Consider the following 20,168-nt stretch of genomic DNA (forward strand, 5'->3'; position numbering starts at 1 on the left):
GTCTTCTGATTCCAAAAAAGGAAAATCCAATTGACTTTAGGCAAAGCTGTACTCCCCTGTGGAGAGCAAATTTGCAACCTGGAGTTCTCCTGTACTCAAGACTCCTGCTGCAATAACAGTGGAAGTCATTGCAGAAAAGTCCATTTCCAGCTTCAACTGGTACATTAGTTGTGGCCTTTCATGGAAAAAGAGGTTTTACTGCGGTAATTCATGCTCTTGTCACTTCATAACAAGACTAATGTAATTCGCTCTATATGGGGCTGCGCTTGAGAGCCAGTTGGGAGCTACAGCTGATTCAAAATCCAGCTGCACAGTGTAACAAGTGAAGCCTGATTTAGCCATGTAACACCATTACTGCAGACGTGCTGTTGATAGTCAGTCAGCTTCCAAGTACAATTTAAGGTGCTAAAGGTCTATGGAGATTCTCAGTCATCCAAGTCATAGTTGTCCCAAAGGTGCTTTTTCAAAAGGCAACTGGACTTTGTTTTTCCTTTGTTTGAAAAACAAAGTCTAATTGCCTTTTGAAAAAAGCACCTTTGGGACAACTTAAGGTGCTGATTATCTTCTGCAAAGCCCTATCTAGCTTCAGACTGGCTATCTTGCAGGACTGTCTGCTCTGAGTGGCATATGCCCATCTGATAATAACCAGCAGATTATGCATGCAATATAAGGGACGCGGTGGCTCAGTGGGTTAGGACGCTGAGCTTGTCGATCAGAAGGTCGGCAGTTTGGCGGGTCAAATCCCGAGTGCCGCGTAACAGAGTGAGCGCCTGTTACTCGTCCCAGCTTCTGCCAACCTAGCAGTTCGAAAGCACGTAAAAATGCAAGTAGAAAAATAGGGACCACTACAGTGGGAAGGTAACAGCGTTCCGTGCGCCTTTGGCGTCTAGTCATGCCGGCCACATGACCATGGAGACGTCCTCGGACAAGCGCTGGCTCTTCGGCTTTGAAACGGAGATGAGCACCGGCCCCTAGAGTCGGAAACAACTAGCACGCATGTGCGGGGGAACCTTTACCTTTACCTTTATGCATGCAATGGGTGCCTCCTCCTGCATAGTTTCAGCAAGTAGGAGCCTGGGGACAAGCCTTTTTTCTTATGGCCCCCTCCTCTGGAACAGTTTACCTACAGGGACAAGGATCTAAGGCAGGGGTCCCCAAACCCCAGTCCGTGGATCAGCACCAGTCCGCGGCATGCCAGAAACTGGGCCAAGCAAACAAGCGAAGTCCCATCCACGGGATGCAGGCAGCACATGAAAACATGCCCACATCTGGTCTGCAGAAAAACCTCTCCCCACAGAACCAGTCCCTGGTGTCCAGAAGGTTGGGGGCTGCTGATCTAAGGGATACAACCCCATCCCTAAACAAGATAGTAACAAAAAATAACATTCCTTATTGCAATTCACACACCTCTGGCAATTCTGTCTGCAGACAATATGAGTGAAATAGCTTTCATTTGTTTGTTTCCTTGTTTTTCTCTAGGCTCAACTGTCTATCATCAGTATCCCATTAGTTCTGGAGTTCTCGTTGGCTCCCTTAGTTTGTTTTTTTTAAAAAAAGTAAATCCCAAAACTTTGTCTTTTAATTTGCACCAAAAGCTTCAGCATGCTTCTGAAATTCTCCAAATATATATAAAAAAACCTTGTATGTTAGTGATCTCTTTTTATTTGCAAACCAATAAGCCAGTCGGCATTTGCTGTTAACAGTTTTTAAAAACAGTCAACAGGGCCACTGAATGCCTCTCCGGTGATCCCTTAACACTGGAGCCTTTACTAGGCTGCTACAAATACCACTTCTGAAGCTGGGAAGCTACGCAGCTGCTTCTTCTAATATTTCTGCCTGAATTTGAATTTTTAGTCATGCTCTGGGACTAAGAAAGATGCATGAATGAATCCAGAATGTTAATCTGCATAGTGAGAGACTAATATTCTCACTAATACTTTTCTGTCACCTGTATTTGCTCAGCAGTTCAAATTTGATGTGGCCCTAGCAGCTATTGTTTTAAATATCTTTTATATGATGCGGTACTTCTTAAAGAAAAAGGCAAGAAAGCCTCTTTACTGTTTTAGGGATAGCGTAAAAGACAACATTTACCAATGCAACCAAAAGCTATATGGAAAACAGAAAGGGGAAGTTAATACATTTTAAGATGTGGCATTTGAGACTCTTTACGGAGAATCAAAGGGTCATGTAAAACACTAAAATATATAGTATTTGGCCGTTAATCATGTATATAGTTCCATTTCTATCAGTGCATAGGGGTAAACAAGATAGTCCTAATTTCTATTAGGCTGCTGTTGGCCATTTCCAGCTGTGTCATGGACAGCATGCTCTGAAAAATAGCTGGCACTGTGATGTAGATGTTTGACACTGGAATCGATGTGGTCTGAAGGAATCCACACAGAGGCTGCATGCTGTGAATCACCACCAGGAGCCTCTTGCATGAAATGAGTGCTCCAGGGCTCAGCAATGGAAGACTTTGGGATGCAGTCATTAAAGTGCCTTCAACTGGGCGTTTCAGTGTTGCTTTGATCTTAATTCCAGCAGGAGATAAGAGAGAAAGGTCACTTGCTCTTGTGCGTACGGAAGAGACCCGTGACTTTTTCTTGATACAGTTATACAAGGGAGAAGGAGATGGATAGTTTAGATGGTTTGTCAGTTGCCCATATGAGTCTATTTCTAGAGTGCCCCACAGAAGTGGTTTCTTGTGTATGGGAACAATAAGTTATGCATCAAGTGCAGGCACTCTTAGCGTCATCCTCTCCCCACCCCCATCCCACCCAATGCCCACCTTTTTCCATGATCAGACTTCAGATTCTAGGCTAGATATGCGTCTCCATGATCTTGCACAAGGGCTGTGCATCCTTGGGGTTGTCAACGTATTTCTCCTCTCTGTGTTGGCCATCTGAATAAATGTTGGATAAACCCTGCTCTGATTTCTGCAGTCTCTCTGTGTGCTATTAAAGTACATGGCCCTCTGACCCTCCGCATGGACCAAGAAATCCCTGCTGCATGGGGGCCAGGATGCCTGACTGAAACAGTGCTGGGAGGCACTGGATTGTTCACATAGGTGAGAAGGGCCTGGATGAAAACTTCTCCAATGAACAGGTAGATTTGGATATGAGTTCAAATACGCGTATTGCTTCTGCACTACAGCTGAAGAAGCCCTGTGTACGCCTGAGACGTTCTGTAGACAGGCCTCTCGATAGAATGGGAGCCTTGTGGATTGTGAATGTAGCAGCTGTTTCTCTTTCCAACTTAAACCACTGGCCTGCATACATTTCTTATTGCATGCATTGCTTGGCCTAAGGGCATCAGGAGAATGGTGGGGGACTCCATGATGGATCCCAGGCAGCACTTTTGCTTTGGGGATCAGGCTAGCTTTGGGGAAGAAGTCCAAGATATCCCTGGAACTGGAACACTTTGGTGGACGCTTCCAGAGGCCTAGAGAATGGAACTGTTCATGCTGTTTCAAGGTTGATCTTGAAAGACTAGCTGTATAGGTCTCCTTTTCTCTCCTCAGCTCTAGCGGGTCGTATTCTTTATGTGCAAAGGGTCTACAAGTTTTGTTGTCCTTTGGGAAGGAATTATATATACAGGGATGAGGCAAGTAGTGAGTTTCCAAATTCTTTTTCTTCTCAGAAGGGAAAGCTAGCCTTGACTCCTGGGTTGCACTGCTTTGCTCGCCTTCTTTATACAGGTGATCATTCTGGTGGAACTTTTGTTTCCCATAGCCTCTGGACACGGGGAGCTTATACTTATGGTTATGTGGAGAAAGTTCCTGAAGAGTCCTGACTGGGGAGTGAGGAGCATCACTAAGGGAACTTCCAATGTGTTTTCTGAGGTTCGCCTGAGAAGTGGTCAACACATACTGTGGAGAGTGGTACACAGCAAGAGCCGGAATAATCTTATCTTCAGAGCAGTTGCCTCGTAATTTCAGTGGATGAAGAATCTGTGGGTGCTCAATTGTCTCTCCGCAGCTTTCACTGGCTGGTCCCACAGTTTGCTGAGATGTCAGAAGCAAGGGTGGAAAGTTCCTCCCAAGCTTCTCAGTTGCTGTAGTGTTGGAGGACTGAGCTGGCCTGTTTAACCCACTAGTGTTCTGAATCACAAACTGGGGAGTCCTTAAGGAGAAAGTTGTTTGGAAGTTTTCACTCCTACTAGACCAATTCTCTATAGTGCGTGTAGCATTTTCCAGTGAGTTCTCAACACTGGCTGTTGATACCATATTCTTGGCTGCCTGCAGCATCTTAAGCACATTGGCTTGAGCAGAGTTAGCAGTGACATCTGGTTTGTAAACACGAACGGGGCTTTCCAGGTTCTGGACTCCATTAAAACAGCTGTAAATACCCTGTGAGTACAAGATGAAACAAGAAAAGAATGACAAACTATGTTGGGAAGGAATGATCCATGATGATACTAAGCTAGACTTTTTTTTTCACAGACAGGACATAAATATTGAATAATTTCCTTTATCTGAGCAAAACTAAATGCTAAAACCATATAAACCTGCATTATCAGATTCTTCATCATTGAAATAGGAATACAGAGAAAGCATTTTCTACTAAAATTAGTTAGGGGAGATTGAACAGAACTTTTTAAAAAAATTTCTTTTCAATTGTTGGTCTTATGTGGAAGATCTTGATTCCACAATGAAGATCCAACAGCTCACTAAATAGTGATTGGAAAGAACTGTTCTCTCTTCTACAATGAGCTGCTCATTCAGGCAGATGTTGTAGTATAATGAAGCCATCTTCTCTTTATGTCTCAGTATGGAATCTTGTGTTCTAGTTGTTAGCTTCATAACTGTCTTCATTCTGTATTTTAAAGTATTTGCTGCTTAATTAAATTTTGCAAAATATTCCTTGAGGACCCTAATAATGATTGTTATGAGATGCAATGAATCTAGCAGCTGGTTAAGAAATTTCATGTAACTAGAATTCAGAAAATGCTTCTCAGATACATGAGTTTAATTTAGGCATTAAAGCATTTAAGAATAACAGGAAATGTATGTTTTAATAGGCAAAAACTCACTCAAATTCTATGAATAGTTATATTCTGTCTGGCTTCTATTCACGCATGAGTGGAAACATAAGTATTTTTATTGTGTTTTTATTGCTTAGCTAAGGTGTTTATAATGCAAAAGAGAGAAGGACATGAAAATGCACACACAATATAAATGTAATAGAACTCAACAAGCAAATAAATTCAATAAATATGATTGTTTTCTTTCTTAGTAATTGTGGAAACTGTTTTCTCATTGCTTTATTTTCAAATACATTTCACACAAGTTAATATTAATGGCATCTTTCTGAATTTGTTTTTAGAAATTCTGACAGCAGATCCCACCTCATGAATCTATACTAGGGATGTTTGTTAGAAGGGGATTATTAGTAAGACTGAAAACTCCCCAAAAGCAGTTTAGAATAAATATTTTGGGACTTGCCCAAACACCAGAACCCTCTACTGCTCTGATTGGTGCAAGTATGAAAACCAGAATAACCAGAGTTGAAATAGTGGATGGAAAAAGTTGTTCTTAAAAATATGAGTTATAAACAGTGAAAATCCTTGAGTCTTATATGCACAGAAGTAATTCTCATAGTCAACTTCCAGATTTTACTACATCATCTGAACTAGCAATCATTTTAGTTTGTATAAGCACTGTATTGCCTTAAAACAATCACAAATAATTTGAAGCTCTTCACCTCAACACATGTTGTTGTGAGTGAAGACAGCCAAAATATCTTCCTACCTACTAGGTAACTAGAATGACTGAGTTGTTTGGAATCAGACTACTATTACTCACACAATTTCTTGAGAACTCTTGCTAAGCAGTTAAGCTGTCACAAGGTTAATAAGATTTAAAACACCTACAGAGAGCAGGAGGCCTTATGTGGGAAGAACAAATGATTGAGTAACAAAATAAGCTTGCCTCTTATGCATCAGTTAGCTGAAGCTGGGTTTAATTGATTTATAGCAGCACTTTGACTAGACAGACCTAAAGCTGCAAACTTGACAAAGGAACTGAGAGAAAAACAAATTTATTATTATTTATCATTAAATTATTATTTACTGTATTAAATTTATTTACCACCCATTTTGCCATAAATTTATCCCAGAATTCCCAGCCAGTTCTGCTCCAAAGGATCTTTGGGTGTTTTAATCACAATTTCCAATCCAGACAGACTATTGAAAATTTATCCCTTAGTGCATTCAATATCACCTTCTTTGTTGTGGATCTCTCTGGGAAAAAACAAATCTCCTATCTCTTGCACACAATGATGTGAGAATGTTTTAATCGAAATATGAGAAGTAAAAATTAATTTCCCTTTAAAGAGAAAAACAGAGTGTCATATGTGCTCCCATTGGCAAGCTTTACAAGCTCCCATTGGCAAGAGCCACAAAATTGCTTTCTGAGGGAATGTCTTGGCAACTCACAGCCTAGAGCATTTGAACACATTGATGATGCCACTAATGTTTTGCTAGATGCCCTGGTGTGTAGAGCCAATTTTTAAATTGTTTTTTCATCCACATACTTATTTTATGTTCATTTAAAAGAAAAATGTATTTTCAAAAAAATATAGTATCTACAAATGGTAGCTAATTAGTGAAGTTATACCTCAGCGCTCAGTATGTCCTTAGTAAAAAAAAAATAGCAAGCAGATTACACTGAGTTGTTTTCATGATACAAAATTATAATTCATATAGGTATACATTTTGGGACCTAATGCAAAACCATTTCTATATTATTATAAAAGTTGAAAAGAAGAAAAGCCCCCTAAAATATAGATAGTTAATATGCAGAGTCAAATTTAGCGTAGAACTTTACCTTCTGTAAGATGATGTCACCCCCAAAATCAAGAAAATAGCATGCAGTGATGAGGCTATGGAACTGGGAACGGGTATGCTGGAGGAATTGCTCTCATCCAGCTTAATCTATCTCTCAGGGTGGTTTTACACCTCATGCTAAACCATGTTTTAATCATGGTCTACAGTTGGTGGAGTCCATTCAAAGTCTTGAACTATAAGCCATGTTTTATAAATCACAGCAGCCGAGTCCATACATTACCGCTTAGTGCAGTATGTGGAACTCAGCCTCAGAATAGTTGTTGCAGCTGGAGAAACTAAACAGTAGGCAGAACACAAATCTAATGAATGAATTAACATTTTAAATTGTCCTTGTTAATCAACATTTATACAAAAGAGTAGCCCTAAAAATGCAGAGTATTTCCTGGGGAATGGGAGAATAATTTTGATTATGATTAGGATGATCATCAGATTTGTATCCCACTTTTATTTGTGCAACTCAAGGCCGCTTGCATAATGTTCCCGCCTCCAATTTTCCTACAACAACCCCTCTATGAGAAGGGTCTGATTGAGAGAGAGTAAATGGTTCAAAGTTACTGAGCTGGCTTTCATGCCTAACAGAAGACCAGAACTCTCTGGTTTCCAGGCCAGCACTTTCATCCACACCTAAGACCTGGACAGTCAGCTGTTTTTCCCAGGCCTTTGCCGAGGTTGAATGAATTCTCCTTGAATAGTGTGGATTTGTTTGTTTTCCATCCCACTCTGGTTCTTGTTATCTTTGCCAATCTTTATTTTTATATACAGGTAGTCCTCAACTTGCAACCATTCATTTAGTGACGGTTCAAAGTTACAGTGGCAAAAAGTGATTTATGACCATTTCATGCTTATGACTGTTGCAGCATCCATATGATCACATGATCAAAATTCGGATGCTTGGCAATTAGAATGTATTTATGACATTTGCAGCATCATGGGATCATGGCATCCCTTTATGCGACCGTCTGACAAGCAAAGCCAATGAAGAAGTCAGATTCACTTAACAACTGTGACAAGAAAGGCCATAACATGGGGCAAAACCCACTTAACAACTGTCTCACTTAGCAACAGAAATTTTGGGCTTGATTGTGGTCGTAGGTTGAAGACTATCTGTACACCAAAATTTGAAATCACAACTGCCAGTTCTTTAGTTGGTGTTGACCTTCATTTGCACCATTCATTAATTAATACAAACTAATAATAATAATAATAATAATAATAATAATAATAATAATAATAATAATAATAATAATAATAATAATGATGATGATGCTTTCACTTGTGAGCCCTCAGAAGGGATGGCATTTGGGCAGCACACAAATGCAATAAAAATAAATAATTAAATAAACAAACTGCCCGTGCAGGAGCATTACTCACCCTGCTTATAGCTAGAAGGAAATCAAGTCTGTGGGACTTGGGCACGGAATGCCGCAACTTCCAAAACACCAGGTGTTCCCAAGCAAAGACAAGCAAACTTAGCCCCATTGCCACCAGCAGCATGTAAAAAACCCCCGCCATGTTATCAATGTCCAGCTTACTGCTCATTACTTCATTCTTTTCATTTTGGCAGATACCAGACAACCACACAGTCTCCAGTTTTTGGGTTTCACCTGCAAAACAGCACGCAACAGACAAAGGGTAGAAGTGGGTATACTTCTAGCTAAAGAAACCATCTGATATCAAACATCACCCCTTTCGTAGAAACAACTGTTCACATTTCTGAGGGGGGGGGGGAAAGATGTTTGGATGAATTTCACACAAAAGAGAGGGGGGAAGTATAGTCTTGTTTTGAAAACATTTTTTTGCTATTAATTTTTAAATGTCTGTGCAAAGTGACCATTTTAGCATAGCCAGATCTGAGGTGGGGAAAAAAATTATTAGTAGCTTCTTCTCCTACAGTGCCTCGTATTTTCCTGTTTTTGTTTTTTCTACTTCTGCATTTATGTGGCTGAACTAATGATGTAGGCAAAACACAATGATGATTTCGTGTTTTAACTTCCAGGCGGTGCAAGTGATCAACGGAACAAGAGTGCAGCTATCATCTTCTCTCACTCCCATGGAGTTCACAACCACCAAGCACCTGGCGGGTTCAGCCATTTAGATCAGTGGAACAGCATGAGTGGGGAGTGACCAGCTCATTATCCTGACTGCCGGTTTCTCATTCAAATCGGAAGATTAAAAGCAAAACACATGAAGCTCTGTGCCCCAAATGTAGTGGTACCCTCAATTAAGTTGACAGACAATTAGAATGAGCTAGAATAAATCTCTAAGTTTCCAAGGCAGACATTTTCTGGAGCACATTCCGTATGGAATCCTTCAGTCTGTTAACAAAGCTATAGTTTCAACCAGAGATGTCTGTAAAACCTGCAAATGCTGAAGTACATATCTGAATATATAAAAGTCACTTGTGCGCATGCATTGTGTGTTTGTTAAATCTATCTTTTCCTTTACATTAGTTTGGTATCTCTTTCACAGGAATGGCATCCAAGCAAGCAGGAGTCAGTGATTTTTTTTATTATTATTATTATTATTATTATTATTATTATTATTATTATTATTATTATTATTATTATTATTATTATTATTATTATTATTATTTGGAATAGGCCACTGCTGATAACTAGAATGTGCCCAGTGCTCATGCTTGCCAGGTCAGAGAACCCTGAGAGGTTAGATCTAAAGGCAGGCCTGGTTCAGCACTGTGTTTGCACAGTGGGCAAGTGAGAACCCTAGAAACAGGAATTGCAATAGGACTTCCATTCAGATTCCATTCGGATCAAGATGCCTTCTGGCTCCATATAAAGAGTCCTCAACTTATGACCACAAATGAGCCCAACATTTCTGTTGCTAAGTGAGGCAGTTATTAAATGAATTTTGCCCCAATTTTACAACCTTTCTTGCCACAGGTGTTAAATCAGTAACACGGTTGTTAAGGGAACTTGGTTTTCCCCTTGGCTTTGCTTGTCAGAAGGTCGCAAAAGGTGATCACATGACTCGGGGCACTGCAGCTGTCCTAAATACGAACCAGGTGCCAAGCATCCAAATTTTGATCATGTGACTATGGGGTTGCTGCAACAGTGTGAAAAATGGTCATAAGTCACTTTTGCCTGTGCTTCAATGGTCTTCAAATGGTCACTCAATGAGCTGTTATAAGTCGAGGACTACATATTCATATGTGAAAATGAATACTTTAATTTTTTTTAGGCAGTAAATATGAGCTAAATAATAGCTCTTCGGAGAAAGATGCATTCTGTCTGTTCGGATCTCAAGATGGTTTCTTAACGTATTGCAGTTCCTGTAGGTGGCATATTTATTTTACTTTCTTCTTTTTTTAGTCTCCTTCTACATCTGGTAAATAAAAAACATCCCCTAAACTTTCCCAGTTCTAATGCATAACCACATGCTTGCCTGCTTACTTATAGTATATCAGCCACTTATTAAAGCTGCTGAAGTAGTGGAAAATTTAACTCCTCCTGAAGTGAAGAGAAAGACCTTTTCAGGGAACTGCCAGGAGTTCAGCTTGATCTAATATGAGTCTTCACAGAGAAGAACAGCTTTCCAAAAACTTTTCAACATTTTCTCCAATGACTAAGGAATTCGTCATCAACATTCAGGACCAGAATTTTGAGGAAAATACAGAATGAGCAAAATGCATGTTGGTGTCTAGGACAACATTTAGCCCATATATTAGGTTTCCAAATAAGAACTAATGATGCCTTTCATAACCATTGTGTTACTGTAATAGAAAAAAAATAGCTGAGGTAATTCCTTTCCATTTTAATGAAGTTCATTTTGCAGAAGTTTTGGAGCTACTTTTATTTCCATCTTATAATTCAATTTTAATTTGTATCTGAACAGAACATTTGCAAATGACCGCCAAAAGAGTGGGGAGTAGCCATTTGTCTTCTGGGGAAAGTATTCGCCCTCTTCCTATGCTGCAGATGCTGCTTTAAACCTGCTTTGTTTCTGTCAAAGGAGTTGGGAAATGCAAGTGTAAAAAAGACAAATCATGGCATGGAAGGACCGAGAGGACACTTACTCATATCCTCTTACAGGCATGTCTCACTAGCTTCCATTTTAATTCAATATCCATACTTTTATATGCCACAAAGATAAATAATAAAGTTCTGCAGGTATTTTTCAATTATAGTAAAAAAAATTGGAATTTATCATATATGAAGACCAATGGATTTACCAAGCTTGAGGTGTAACAAAAAAGTTTATTCTTAGATTTTGGCTCCTTGCAGTTTCAAGGTTACGGTCTTGGACCTGTGATACATGTTCACTTTTTACCTATAAACAGACTAGTGTAATGGGAAAAAATATCATCAGTATTATTCCATGTGATCAAGGTTTAAAAAATGGACTGCATGCTGTCTACAGTATATGTAATATAATATCTTGTTTTCTTTTTTCCTTTGGTTCTTATGTTTGGTCTTTTGTTATGTTTTTGTTTTACCCCTGTATATTATAATAAAGAGAAAGCTCTACTCTGAACTTGGCAAATCATTGTGACCCTGGAAGGAAACAAGTAGGATGCAGCAATAATTTATCCCAAATATTAGCTAGCAATGTGTAACTAAGAGAGAAAATGACCCACCATCTCCCAGGAATTGCAGGAGAGCTAAATCAATTGTTCTCTTCCACTTTGAGTCCTTCTGGAGGGCAATGCCATAGCCAGTGGTGGCAAAGACTTTCCCACTGCCAATGGTTACCAGCTTGCAACCCTCATCCTTGCCAGCCATGTAATTGAGCACTGCAGCATCATAGATGAAAGCATCCAGCTTTCTGGAATCAAGCACACAGAGAAGGCAGATTAGGGAACAATTGCTATGAAACACAACAGGAAGGAAACTAGGGACTCCATCCAAGTTGGGAAAGGCTGTGTTAGACAATAGGCATGTGCCCGTTTTTTAAAATGACTCTGAAGAAGTGCTTTGTACTTTGACCAGGTATTAGCATGTCTCTGTTATTTAAGGGAGTCTAACCTGTTTTCAGGCTTCTCAGACACGTCAACATTTCAAGGCAACCTCAATGCTCCTTCAGGCTGGCTTGAAAGCCAGGGAAAAAGTCAGTGTGTGTTAACGAACACCTGTCTTCAGGTGAGGTCCAAAGCCCTTGTTCCAAGTCATTTTCAAAGCATGTACAATCCTGCTGCAGATCAGGTACTGCTGGGTTTGAACTTATCAGAGAATGCCTGTATCAAGGGTGCACTTTCTGCCACTTCAGCTGGACTACAGAACTACAGGGTCGTTCTTCACATAGAAAGAGTGACCCATAGGCCAGGTGAGTACATGAACCTCATCAAGACATCTTTCATCCCATTAGCATTTTCATCAAATATGTTATCAGTTGGGCTTCCCACCAGACTTAATTGTAAATTAATTCTTGCTTTGTAGATTATTATTTAATCCTATTCAGGGCACTACCAAAACCCTAATCAAGGAACTACCAAGGAGAACATCACATGCTCACCAATACTGATAGGCAAGCTCTTGTATATAAATAGGGAGCAAACCCCACACTCACTAGCACTGATTATGTTTCCTAGCAAGTAATGAAATGTCTGCAAGCAAACAACCAAGCTCAGACAGCACCAAAGACTTGACAGTTCAATCTCAGGATATATATACAGTGCTTTTTTTGTAAAAGAAAAAGGTGCCGGAACTCACACGTGTCATACAACCCGCCAAAAAAGGTGCCGGAACTCCGTTCTGAGCGTTCTATGACAAAAAAAAGCCCTGTATGTATGTACAGGGAAGGGAGCAAGATTGTCATACGACAGCATGCAAAAATGCAATCTGTAGGCTGAAGACTACATTGCATTTAATGCCCCAAACACGAGATATATAGAGAAAGTTTGGGCATCAAGGACTTTCTTAGCACATGAGGAGACTACCATAGGCTGCCCCTTCCAATATGGTGTTATACTCAATAAATGTACCTACTATTTGAAAGTAATTGTAGATACAGCCTGCTCAAATTGGAGTGCCTATGTAAATTTTCCTCACCGAAACAAAGTAATTACTACAATTTGACAGGACTAAGTCCTAAAAATCAATGCTGGTGTTACTTCAAAAGGATTAGCAATCTTGTCCTAATCAGATCTGGTTAGGAATGCCATTGGACAGAGAAATCTTGAGGATGAAGAAACAGAAAGCTACCCCATTTTGAGGCTGACGAGAGCATCTTCCACTGAGCGCTGGTTGTATTTTACCATGTGGGAATGCATGTCATGGTAATTGCTCCGGATATTTCTTTCTGTACTACCATTGGGAACTGTTCCAAATCGGAATGGAGGATACTGCTCTTGAGGTGTTTGGAACTGGAAAGGAAGACCAAAAGAAAATAGTTTGTGTATTTTCTTCAGCACTGAGTCTAGCCCAGAAAGAGCTATGTGCATACTTCTGTACCTTCCATTTTACATAACCTCAGGTTGAAAAAGGCGGTTATGTACACATTTATTTTATTTTAGCTGATAACTTAAATTGCCACACTGTTCCATTTACTTTTTACAGAGAGTCATGATACATTCAAGGAAATGAAGAAAGAAAAACTGCTATCTTCACTCACATCAGTCAAATATAGGAGCACAAATGGTTTCCCAGAAAATTGCTTATTGTGCTATAGATACAGGGACCATTATTTTTAGTAACTTTTGCTGTTATCCAAAAATGAGTTTTCACACAGCTGTTCTCCAAAGACTAGTTTCCTATGATTAAAAAAAGCTAGTAATTGTCAGGTTCTGACAATTATCATGCCTATGAAAGACAACTGAGTGGTCTCCATGTGTCTTGCATTTTGACTTTTTCCCCCCATTTTATTTATGTGATGTTATTTGGAAAATTTATACGGCCATCGATCTGAAAAAATTAAATCTGAGTGACTAACAAATAATGCATTAAAACTGTGTTCATAAAAACTGATTAAAAAAGCTATATAGAATGCAATAATAAAATATTAAATAATAATAAAATATAAACATAATATAACCAAGGGAATTCACACATTATCAGCAATTCACACACTGTCATATATACTGGGCTTTAGTATCTTGGCCCTAATACCCGAGGAAGCCAGGTTATCCTGTCCTTTTAGAGCAGAATCTGGTCATCTGTAGGACTCAGGACTAAAGCTGTCCCAAGGGGCAGGCGCTGAAGTAGAGAAACATGTCTCCTGGGTCCCATAAGATGAAGTTGGTTCAGAGAGGGTATTGTCAGGTGTGAAAGATCTACACCTGAATGTTCAATTTAACTGATTTATTGCTAAAAGCCTATGCACGTGAATCTTCTCAACGAATGATCAGCGTCTGCTTAGAGTTAGATAAGGATCAACGACAGTCAAGGGGGGCAGTGTTGGACTTTGTGGCTATATAGTGATTCTAGGCTGATTCCTCTTTTCACCTCTTCATCTGACTCTGTCAGCCCACCCTGATGGACCTGGTTGAAACTGCTGGAGACAGGCTATTCCAAAAGTAACCTGCCTCTGTGCCATGCAGGGCTTTAATTGTGATAACAAGTACTTTGAATTACATCTGGAAATCTATTTCGAACCAGTGTGCTCTTTGTACTATTGATTTATTTATCAATTTAAATAACATTTAAAAAGAGGCAAAGACGATTAAAATCCAATGTTAATTAAAAGAAGGGGATGGGTCTTCAGGGCTGCTAACCAGCCCCATGGTTGCATGAGCCTCTGTGAGCTCCCAGGAAGATAGCAGAGCAGTTATCGCTGTTGTGCCTCACATTGCCTAGACCTTTGATCAAAATGAGTCTGGAGACAAACCAAATCCAACTTCACAAACCTTCACTGATTATCATCGACATCCTAAACCATGACCTAAACAATAAACTTCAAAACCATACTTTGAACTTACACCTCCAAGGAGCATGACCGATAACAAGGGATTTGGGGATTAATGGAAGGCATCAACTTGCTACCATTGACCTTTCTGGTAACTTACTCCAAGGTTATTAATGTTGGTTACCACCTTCATATCATATTAATAAATCATCACTGTTGCTTACCTTCTTATCACTCAGCCCAGAGACGGTATCAATATATTGCTCCTGGATCATGAATGCTGCCAAGTTTGCAGTGTAGCTGGCTAAGAAGATGACAGCAAAGAAGGCCCAGATGAGGACCATAATTTTACTGGTAGTGCCTTTGGGATTTTCAATGGGAACAGAATTGTTGAAAACCAGAGCCCACAGTAGCCAGATCGACTTGCCAATAGTGAAGGATGGCCCGCCAGACTCTAGAAGAAGGAACATAAATAATGAATGACTTGCAAGCTTTCTTCAAATAAGAAACAGATCTGTTAGCAATAAAATAAAATTGTAAGGGATGGTTCTCATCCTCAGTATAATAAGTGCCACCTGAGGGTTGCAGTACTGAAGACTTTTCACTCATTGATGCAAAATTTTTAAAAATGAGCATTTTTAGTAGTGTACTTTGGAATTTGAATTGCTTTACTGTACTGTTTTCATCACAAGTTAACACTTAAAGGCACATTTTTGGAAATAAAACTATGCCTCTTTAGAACTAAAGCTAAACGTTGTGGTTTATCTTTGCTAGCTGATGGGAAATTACCAGAAATATTTAGCAGCTGCAAAAGAAAGACAAACTAGGGAACAGGAACTGAACATCAGAATCAGAAGATCAATTCAGCTGTGATATGGAGAAAAAAAATCCTAGCTATTTGGGATGGTCAATTATACTTATCAATCTTGTGGGTTACAAGCTGACTATTCTGGAGAAAAGGAGGGGGAAAGGAGGGAAGGCACAGAGTCAGTCAGGAAAGGCTAAATCAGAAAAGGTGAGATTTGCTGCTGGGACACAAGAGGATAAAAAGAACAGGTGTGTGGAGAGGACCGAAGATTGTGGCTGTGCTCCAGATACATGTGCCCACCCTCTCTCTAATTATCCCCCCAACTTTTCTAGCTCTACATCTGATCAGAATTCCAGTTGGCCCCTTAACTGGAATCTTCAATTTGATAATCTCCTTGAACTTTTGAGAGACGAAATCCTCTTTATAAGATCTCTGCCTGTTGTTTGACTCAGTGTCCCTTGCTTGCTTGCTGTTTAGTAAAAGCAGATTGGATTGATTTTGCTTTCATACATTTGGTTGTCATGCTGCCCTAAAAAGGGGGAACTGTGGTTAGAAGTTTCTCCAATGTATTTAAGCGTAGGTAGCTTTATCTACAACCGTGAAAATACATGTGGCTCTGATCAAACAATAATAATGGAACATTTTTGCAAAATTCTTTGGAATAACTAAGCCTAAGGGTTTATTAAGTATTCCAAGAGATCAGCCATTGAGTCCTTGAATACATGAACCATAGAAATCCTCTAAGCCTAGCCTTAATGGTACTCTGTATGCCACTAAACATACATATATTAAATTTTAAAAAAGTTAATGGTTACATTTTTGCCATTTCCCTTTGACCAGCATTGAGCCAGGCCCCTACTCTGGTGTTACACACCCTACCACTGCCCCTATGCATTGGAGTCCCCCGAGAGGGTGAAGGAGCAGGACCACCATAATCAGCTGCCTGGAGTAGTCTCTGGACAGCAAACACTGTTAGCAAAGGAGAACTGAGAGTCAGAGGAGAGAGGGGGGAAAAGAGATGATGCTGGCGTACATGCAACCCAGAGTAATATAGAAAGTGATATCCCTCTCTGCACACACACAGCCAAAATGCAACTGCAGGAGGGAAGGCAGTCTTGAAAAATCATGATGGGACATTTTTGGTATGGAGATTCCTTCAATTTCTAAGAAGGAGGGAAACAAAGTGGTGGGCTCAAGTTCTGAATATTTCATTTTTTCTTGTATTAGGATAGTCTTTTTTGCTTTAAATTAAGAATGCAACAAAGAAAACAACAATCTGAAAATGCAAAATACTGTGTGTGTGTGTGTGTGTGTGTGTGTGTGTGAGAGAGAGAGAGAGAGAGAGAGAGAGAGAGAGAGAGAGAGAGAGAGAGAGAGAGAGAGAGAGAGAGAGAGAGAGAGAGAGAGAGAGAGAGAGAGAGAGAGAGAGAGTTTTTTCCAATAAAGCAATCAGGAGCATCCAGGTGTCCCTCACCCTGCCAAAGAACATGATGGAAGCTAAAAAAAGATTGCTTATTTTCACTCTGGGCTCTTATCTCCTCCTAATTAGTTTGCCATATCATTCCAGCATCCTTAACTATGATCTCTGAATGACAGCAAATTTTCCAAGGTGAGAAATTCAGAGAAATCTCTGGAAGGTGAGATGACTGAACAAAGGTGGCAATGGGCAGTCGGAAGGAATTCATCCCACTCATACCCTTTTCATTATCCACCTGTCAGGACATATAAGCTTTATCAAGGATAGAGGTCAACAGCAGCTTGCATCTAAAAGCAGCAGTGAGAAAGCTCTCCACATCTCTAAGAAGTGGGACCTATTAGTTGGAGAACCATGCTCAAGAAACCTACAGGCACCTTTGAAGATCAGGCTAATCTAGCTTGCTGATGACAGTTCAGGGGCAAAGATATTGTCAAAGAACTGACCAGGCCTAGAATGGAGGGATTTTTCACACAAGGCTTAGCAGCAGCCTGGGTCAAAATGACAAAAAAATAAAGTACAAGCTACCATGTGATTTGTTTTTCACTGTAGATTAAATCAAAACAGTCTCTAGGGTATGGTGTTTATAGGTCCACTTACAAGATTCAAAGAGGAATTTTTAAATTATTGTAGAGAGGTCAGAATTTTAGGAGATATTGCAGCAATCATACAGGTGTGAGAAAAGCCATTCTCTGACATTTCCAGTTCTATACATGCATTTGAACATTGTTCTTCTTTGCATTTCATTGGTCTGTATAGCTTGCCCAAAAGGCTTTTAGATGGCTCTTTTCATTTAAAAAAATAATCCACTCAGTCGTAACAGATTTGGTCTCTTGAAATCTAGTATGTTCAGTGTTTAATGAGGTATAAAAAATAACTTTAAGCTTTTGAACAACTTTTAGATTCTCACCCAAGATTTGCTAGACTTCTAATCTAATGTGTAAGTTCTTCTTTCCTTATCTGTTACCCATGTGTGTATGAGGTAACAGTAACAGAGTCAGAAGGGACCTTGGAGATTATCTAGTTCAACCCGCTGCTCTTGGAGGAGACTATACTGTTTCTGATAGATGATTGTCCAGTCTCTTCTTAAAAGCCTCCAGTGTTGGGGCACCCACAATTTCCGAAGGCAATTTGTTCCACTGGTTAGTTGTTCTCACTGTTAGGAATTTTCTCCTTAGTTCTAGGTGGCTTCTTTACTTGGTTAGTTCCCATCCATTGTTTCTTGCCCTGTCTACAGGTGCTTTGGTAAATAAATTGGCCCGTCTTCCTTGTGGTAGCCCTTCAAGTATTGAAGTATTAGAGATCAATGGTAATTGCCAAGTTTGCACTTACGATATACAAATCTGGGAACAATTACAAATAAATTAATGTCATATACTGCTTTGTTGCTGCTTTGCCACTGGGTGAAAAATGATCCTATTAACTAGGCATGTGCAGCACTTCAGAATAAGTATTGGCAGATATGCTACATTTGCTGGTGCCTCCTTCAAAACATGGTGCCATTGCCTAGGCTTACATGGCAGTTGCACAATCTCAGGGAAATAGATGTCCAAGATGCAGAGGTCCAATAGTAAGTCCACACTTGCTCTGAAGAGCTGCACATCCCTGTATGTAAACAGCCAAAGAGCTCTTATCCTGGGAATCAGACAAAAGGGGATCCTGGGAGGAGCAGATATGTATGACTCTTCATTGGCAGGAACTGCAATGGGTTCCATGCAAAATAGAGAAAGTATTTATAAGCTAATATCTTTTGCAGTTGCAGAGCTCCTCTTTTCCGCCTGTGGTTTCATAGATTACCATAAGACAGCATGCTCTATATTTTTTCCATTCCATGCTTACTTCAAATCTTTCTGTTCAGTCTGGGCTATCATTCTTCTTGAGGTGGTTGAAAAAGGCCAATAGGCAAGAACGTTTGGACTTCTTTGGTCTATTTTATTGCTAGGAAAATGCTTAATAAAAGAATAATCCAGCCTTTTGTCTTACCTCCCCCACTACCCAAGTAATGCAACTCACACACTGAGCCATTTTGAAACTTACTTTTGCCACTGGTTAAATTCTGGTTGTAGCCAACAGGACTGAAATATTCAAATATGAAGACTGTGATAGCAACAACCGTGAGACACATCACAAACATCATCACCCACACAGCCGGGCTGTAAGGCTCTATAAGATGAGAGGAATCCAATTAACTCAGGACAACAGGATTGATTAGGAGAAATCATTTGTTTATGCACTCTTACCGCAAGCTATACATTCTTCCTATTGAAAGTTTAACCCAAGGAACAGGAACTGAAATTTATATGCAACGTCTACTGAGATAAAAAAAAAATATTTCCCATCACATCTTTTATAACTTTACATCATCGTGAACAATGAGATCTGTAACGTGGAAGGAATACAAAAATGTTGCAATTTATTGTTCCAAGCAATTTGACATGACCTCCCCACATACTCTATTTTATTACCTCTCCCCCTCTTTTCCATTCTCCCTCATAACCCCTTGCTGTCAACTGTGTTGAAGGACCAGTATACTAATTTCTCATTTGGGAATTTGGGATTTTCTTTATACACCACCAAATTGTATTGGGTGTGTGGGTGTTTCCATATCTGCTGATGTCTCCCTCTTGTGCATAATTAACATATTTTTATTTTATTTATTTATATGCACCTCTTCTTACTTCTGAATACTGGCAATAACAAAATTAAAAACAACTCAAAAACATTGTTGGTGACAAGAATCAATAGAGATTGTTCCTACCGGTATGAACCTAAACTGAGACAGATAGACAATTAGACAGATGGATATAGATAGATTGTACAATAAATGGATATAGAGCAGGGGTGTCAAACTCAATTTCATTGAGGGCCGCATCAGCATTGCGGTTGCCCTCAGGGGTCCGGGTGGGTGTGGCCAGGGTGGGCATGGCCTACTGGGTGGGCGTGGCTAGAGTGCCTATGGCCTACTGGGTGGGCCTGGCCAGCTCTACATCGTTCGCATCAAGGGTGCCTATGGGGGCCTGGGCAGGAGTGGGACAGATCTGAGGGTCTCTGGCAGAAGGAGGGTCTCTGGGCCAGGGCCAAGGCAGTGGGGGGCCGTTCCCTCACTGTTTCCAGGATGGCTTCACGGGCCACATGAAACCACTTCGCGGGCCGGATCCGGCCCGCGGGCCTTGTGTTTGACATGTCTGATATAGAGCATAGAGAGAAAGAAGATAGATAGATAGATAGATAGATAGATAGATA

At 40.0% G+C, this 20,168-nt stretch overlaps 1 protein-coding gene across 1 annotated transcript in view; it reads right to left on the reverse strand.

The window, feature by feature from the left end:
- Positions 1 to 2,800: 2,800 nt before the first annotated feature.
- GRIN2C (glutamate ionotropic receptor NMDA type subunit 2C) overlaps positions 2,801 to 20,168 on the reverse strand; it is a gene marked incomplete at both ends in the record, with an annotated part of 55,091 nt that continues 37,723 nt past the window's right edge. The window contains 6 exons of the mRNA XM_081316963.1: positions 2,801 to 4,348; positions 8,218 to 8,450; positions 11,441 to 11,628; positions 13,005 to 13,165; positions 14,868 to 15,097; positions 18,963 to 19,088. Of these exons, the coding sequence (XP_081173089.1) occupies positions 2,801 to 4,348; positions 8,218 to 8,450; positions 11,441 to 11,628; positions 13,005 to 13,165; positions 14,868 to 15,097; positions 18,963 to 19,088 (2,486 nt within the window). The remainder of the gene's footprint in view (positions 4,349 to 8,217; positions 8,451 to 11,440; positions 11,629 to 13,004; positions 13,166 to 14,867; positions 15,098 to 18,962; positions 19,089 to 20,168) is intronic.

The sequence above is a fragment of the Vipera berus genome, assembly GCF_964194415.1.
Source record: "Vipera berus genome assembly, chromosome: 2".
NCBI lineage: Eukaryota > Metazoa > Chordata > Lepidosauria > Squamata > Viperidae > Vipera > Vipera berus.